Source organism: Limulus polyphemus, unplaced genomic scaffold (genome assembly GCF_000517525.1).
Source record: "Limulus polyphemus unplaced genomic scaffold, Limulus_polyphemus-2.1.2 Scaffold7518, whole genome shotgun sequence".
NCBI classification, from domain to species: domain Eukaryota; kingdom Metazoa; phylum Arthropoda; class Merostomata; order Xiphosura; family Limulidae; genus Limulus; species Limulus polyphemus.
In genome coordinates, this window is record NW_013673128.1 from 13873 (window position 1) to 20297 (window position 6425).

General features: G+C 32.5%; 1 protein-coding gene across 1 annotated transcript in view; it reads left to right on the forward strand.

The window, feature by feature from the left end:
• The window catches only part of LOC106474678 (NAD-dependent protein deacetylase sirtuin-1-like), a gene marked incomplete at its 3' end in the record, with an annotated part of 28087 nt that overhangs the window by 2557 nt on the left and 19105 nt on the right, over positions 1 to 6425 (forward strand). The window contains exon 2 of the mRNA XM_022402977.1: positions 4020 to 4172. Coding sequence (XP_022258685.1) covers positions 4020 to 4172 — 153 coding nt within the window. The remainder of the gene's footprint in view (positions 1 to 4019; positions 4173 to 6425) is intronic.

Sequence of the window (6425 nt, forward strand, 5' to 3'; positions counted from 1 at the left end):
GGACAAGAACTGAAAGGGTAAGGTTAAAGTGTGAGGGACAAGAACTGAAAGGGTAAGGTTAAAGTGTGAGGGACAAGAACTGAAAGGGTAAGGTTAAAGTGTGAGGGACAAGGAACTGAAAGGGTAAGGTTAAAGTGTGAGGGACAAGAACTGAAAGGGTAAGGTTAAAGTATGAGGGACAAGGACTGAAAGAGTAAAGGTTAAGAAGGTTTGTCGAGATTGACATTTCTGTTGCCTAATGTCTTCAATCGGTATTGGTTGGCTCTCATGCCCACCTCAACAAAATTCCTGCACATGTGATGTGTACTTCTTTTTAATATTCATTAACCCACAACTTTTCTTACTTCTGAAGAACAGTCAACTATTCACAAGTGCTCAAGTTCCTTGGTATTTTAAAACATACTTAAAGAGTAGTGTTTGTCATAAGGTGATTGATTGAGACAGAGTTGTTAGGATGATGTATATTTCATAGCTGTATTTATACGCGAGAAAAACTGGTGTTTTTTAAATCTGTCATCAGTACAAATGTACTGATGACAGATTCCTTGTAATAAATCTTATACTTAGTGAATGGTTGGTTCTGTTAGATACTCCTAAATGTTCACAGACTATAGTTTTTAAGTAGTGGATGGTTGGTTCTGTTAGATACTCCTAAATGTTCACAGACTCTAGTTTTTAAGTAGTGGATGGTTGGTTTATATATATTAATATAAACATTGTTTCATCTGTCCATTTACCATTTTTATTTATAACTAACTAAACTATTGATTATGTTATTGTATTATAATTTTAGTAATAATCATCTTTGTAACACAATTTTCAGATTTCACTGAAGATGGAATAAGTTATTCCGAAACGTTCAAACCTTGTAAATAAAATGTTTTGTTTTGTCAACCGTCTTCATCTTCATTATTAAACTTTGGTTTCCCCCATCATAAATTCATTGCTTGAAAACTAGTTTCATGATGACATTAAGATTTAAACTATTGGTTATTTCTACTGGCATACTTTTGGATCAAAGGCATCATCGAAGCAGTGATCTTTTACTAGTAGTAAAGCTAATAGAATTTTAGGGTGAATGTATAGACATTTTGATTACAAATCAAAAGAGGTAATTTTCTCCATACAAATTATTAGCTGAATCTCGCTTGGAAAACTGAATACAGTTTTGGTCTTGCCTAAAAAAGGATATTGAATTACTAGAAATTGAATGATTCTAGAGATGAAAGGGCAGTTTTATGAGGATAAAATGTTTTAATTTCCTTTCTTTTGAGAAAAGAAAGGTGAATAGTGATCTTATAAAGGCTTTACTGGAGTTTAAGAAGTGAATAAATAATTTCCTGAAATATAAAAGTGGATTTAAATTTTTACTTTTCTAAAAGGTGGGTGTGCAAGGACAGACTTGAAGTACCAGTTGGTCCTTGTTTTTTGTATGGTATGACTAAGGAATAAAGTTAACAAGAAGTTTTCCATCTGATATTTTTAATTTGGCATAGTGGAAATTATTAGTAAATTAACAGGAAAGTTGTTAATATAGTAACAGTTGCTTAACCTGCTCCTGAAAATCAATTTTAATTACCTCACTAAGTGTGTTGTTTCATACATCTTTACATTAGCTAAAAGATTAGACCACAGAGTCGTACCTTTAGGATTAGATGTAGTGACTCCTGTGTTTTAACTAATTTACCATTGAAGAGTTGGTAAGAATATCCACAAAAATTCACCTTCTGATGGTTCTGGTATTGTAAAACAAAATTCCTAAAAGAAGTTTCCATGTTGTGAGTCTGAAAGAATAATTTTGTTAGATGTGCTAGAATGATAGGCTTGACCCCGTGTTTTTATATGTATAATTAAATATATTTATATCTATCACATCCATAACTGTAAGAAATGTATTTTGTGATATACAGGGATATCTTATTCAGTTGCATCATATACATTTGTTACTTTCTGCAAACTTTCTAGTTTCTCATAATGATAAATGTTATGTACATAATTTACTAAATAAAGGGCCTGCCATATATATATCATACAGGTAGATGTTGAATTAGGTACAGTACCTAAAGTAAGACATTTAGTGTAACTGTTAATATATATATATATATATACACTGTTCTCACACCTTTCTCACTGTAACCATTTTGTGCTTGTTATAGTTTTTCTGCTATAACTTTTAAATTAGTAAGCATATCTTCAGGAAATTTTGCATATTATCACTAAACATTACAAGGCTTTTGTATGCAAAATATACCTTTTTTCTTTTATTAAGTTCTTCTAATGCCTTTTATGCATCAGAAAATTTTCAAATTTCACATGTGAAATCTTTATAACCTCCAGATAATTATCAAATTGTTTTAAAGAAAAACTTTATATTTTATCTGTTATTTTCAGATTATCGAATCGCTGTACAGGTTTGGTCAATTTGACCGACCTTGTAACCACCATAAAAAAATTAGGAAATAAATATAAATTATCCTTTTTTTTTTTTGTTCTAGAATGACTAAAAATTATAACACGAATGTTTAGTTAAATAGCTTAAATCTCATAAAATTGTGCATTGTATATATTTTATTATATTGACCTTCCAGCCGTGCCTGCCTAACATTACAGAAGTTGCAATGATGCGGAGCATGTACACTCGGGTTACCGTATCCAAGAATATAAAACCGGCCTTTACAAAGTGACCTGTCTTGGCTGTATTATAGAGGATTAGTATTTGTGAAATACAGTCACAGTTATAATACATACGTATCTACATTATTACTGTTTACAAACAAGTTCTTGAACTTATTTTCCTTAAACCATAAAACAGTAAATGAAAAAGTACAGCAAACAATTATGTCTTCTAGTTACGAACCTTCTACTCGCTTGCTATAGGTTGTTAAGCCTTATCAAATTTCGCACATGGAGGTTGTGAAACAAAATAATTTTATATATACACACACAGTTTGAAATAACCAAAAATCCTAAATTACTATATCAATACCACAGAATTTCACTAAAATTTATCAGGCTTAGTAATTTGTAAGTTATATTTGGGTCTAAAAATATGAAATTTCAAGCTCACCAACATCTTACCTTACTGCTTGGAATCTAACTTGAAAAGAATGAGTTTGCCACCCAAATACTTCAATGAGGCTGAGAAAGTTGCTAGGGGGGGACATTGTGAGCTTTTGATTGGTTATACACACATTATTGGGCAAAGTAGGTGTATGTAAGCATTTTCAAAAATTGAAGAGGTGGGCAGTAATTTGAGTATCTAAATCATAAGAAACTACAGACTTTGTATTTGGACATCATAAACATCTAATTTGAACCAATGCTGCATTCATCATACCATGTGACAGAAAATTAATATTTAGGTTGTTATTTGTTTCTATTTACTTTTAAATTAAGAAATTAACTTAAGTATAATACTAACATTAGAATTATAATCTACAATCTGATGCCAAAGTTATTGACATACGTTCATAAAATAGTAGTTCAATAAAATTTTGAATGCGAGTCAACAAACACGATGATATGGTCTTTGACACGTATCAATAGGGTTAATCTATTAGGATTAACAGTTTTATCTTAATATTATAACAAGAAAGCTCTAACAGGTTTTATTCAAGGCTTGGAACGTACAATATGTGAAAAACTAATTTGTTTGTGTCAACGACAAACAAAAAGGTTTCATTAACATTAGAAATGAGTGTTTTAAGGGCATTTTATCTACAAACCTTTTGCATATTTTTCACTAAGAACAACAGGATACAGGTAATACCCATTATCTAAGTTTAATCAATGTATTTTCATGTCCTCCTCAATTTCAACATTAACTTAAGTCACAAAATCTCACGTTTTTCATGGCGTTAATCTAAACAACAGCTGCTCTTCTTGTAACCAGTTTCCATTATGTATGTAGTTTAGATAATTCCCATGTGAGTAACATAAAAGAGACCGTCTTAAAGTTATAATTCAGCATACTTTCAATTCTGTTTAACATGCCTTTTTTATCTCATTTTTTTTCATAGCTCATAATGTAGAAAGTTCCAAGGACTTCCAGGAGGTTTTATGTGGGAATGACTCTGGCTTTCATGACCTTACCCCTCCCACACATGCTGAAGACCAAGAACATGGCCCATTCAGATATGTCTTAAATCAGAACAATCTTGATCGTTTCAATGGTGATTTTATCTCACTTGTTCTGTGATGCTTAACTGAAATTTCTCTAATGGAAAAAGAATGTTTTGGATAGAATTTAACTAGTTTTTTTCCTTGAATTTCACATTTGTTATTGCATTATATTATACAATTTTTGTAGCATATAGACAAGCACTCTTATTTTGTAATTTTAAATAGGTATATTACAACACAATGTAAACGCTTTAGCCAGAATATTCCATTTGAAGAAATTATAATATATTCCTTGTACATTCTGTGATATCAAATGTTTGTTATCACACATTATGATACCAAGTTATGAGTGCACTCAAAAACTCCAACATAATGTGTCTAAATGTCACTGTTACTAAGAGGTAGTATAAGTCCTTCAGATTTAACAACAAGTAACATAATTTATTAAAAAGTAAAGAAAAACTGGATTACATTCCAGAATGAATGTCTCTATAATTACACAACTGGGCTATACTGTACACTTAGGACCCAAATTACGTTTATTTAGTTTCTACTAAGCACCATCTTATGTTTTCACTAAATTTAATTACCAAAACTTGGTATACTTTCTGGGATTAAGATAGAGCTGAATTAATGTAAATGGATTATGTGAACATTGCACCAAGGAATGTAAATAAACTGTCATACTTAAAAACTAGAGTCTGTGAACATTTAGGAGTATCTAACAGAACCAACCATCCACTACTTAAAACTAGAGTCTGTGAACATTTAGGAGTATCTAACAGAACCAACCATCCACTACTTAAAACTAGAGTCTGTGAACATTTAGGAGTATCTAACAACAACCAACCACCACTACTTAAAAACTATAGTCTGTGAACGTTTAGGAGTATCTAACAGAACCAACCATCCACTACTTTAACCCAGCCACTCATCCGTTCGTTCACATTCTGAAACCACAGGTCACAATATTTCATTTAATGATTTCTCTGTCATCACCACATGATCTTCAGACCTTCACCTCTACTTTAAAGAAAGTCTACTCATAGCTAAAGACCGCCCGACCCTTAACGACTCACAAATCTTTTTAGATATAAAATTGTTCTAAATGTTCACACTTAACTCAGCTGTATGTTATTATAATTTTAGTAATAATCATCTTTGTTCAGATTTCGCTGAAGACGGAATAAGTTGTTCCGAAACGTTCGAACCTTGTAAATAAAACGTTTTATGTTTATCATCCCTCTTCATCTTCCTTGCCAAAAACAATGGCTCAGTCCTAGACAAAAAAAACTACTTCCGACCCCCAAACCTGGACTCCATCTCAGAAAGTGGTGCTTTGCATTTGGTGGGACATCAAAGGAATAATTCATTTCGAACTCCTCAATCCACAGCGAACTGTCAATGCAGATATCTATAGTCAGTAACTAGAACGTTTAAATCAAGTCCTTCATCAGAAACGCCCTTCACTCGTCAATTGGAAAGGTGTTCTTCTCCACGACAATGCACGTCCACATGTGGCACGTTTAACGCAACATAAGATTATGGAGTTGGGTTGGGAAGTTCTCCCCCACCACCATATCCTCCAGATATGGCACCATCAGATTACCATCTTTTTTGTTCGCTTCAACACCATCTTAATGGGAAAACGTATGCAAATGTGGAAGGTGTTAAAGAGGACATCGACATGTTTTCTGGTCCAAAGCCAAGTAATTTATTTAATCAGGGCATTAACAACCTGACTGTAATATGGAAAAGCATCATCGATAAAAATGGAGACTATCTCATTTGATAAGTGTTTTGTTTTGATGTACAAGTTGTTCGGGTTTTTTCATCTAAAAAAAGTGACATTAATTTCTTGACGACCTAATACTTATCAAGCCCTCTCTTAAACTCACTAATTTACTGCCTCCACAACATCCGAAGGCTTGATAACTTTACTCCAGAGGCCAACCATCCTGTTAGAAAAATGAAACTGTCTTAGATGAAGATGACTCTTACCTTGCCAATATTTAATGTTATATCTCCTAGTTCTACCATTATCTTTGTTAAATGTGAAAAAAAGATGATGCCTCAACACTATCGATTCCCTTAACAATCTTAAACACCTCAATCAGATCCCCTCTCACTTTTCTTTTTTTTTAAGAGGAAACAGTTTCAAAACCTTAATCTCTCCTCATATGAGAACCATCCCAGGCACCATCCTAATAACCATTCTCTGAACCATTTCCAACAATATAATGTCCTTCCTAAGGCAAGGAGCAAAAGACTGAACACAATACTACATATGTGGCCTAATCAGT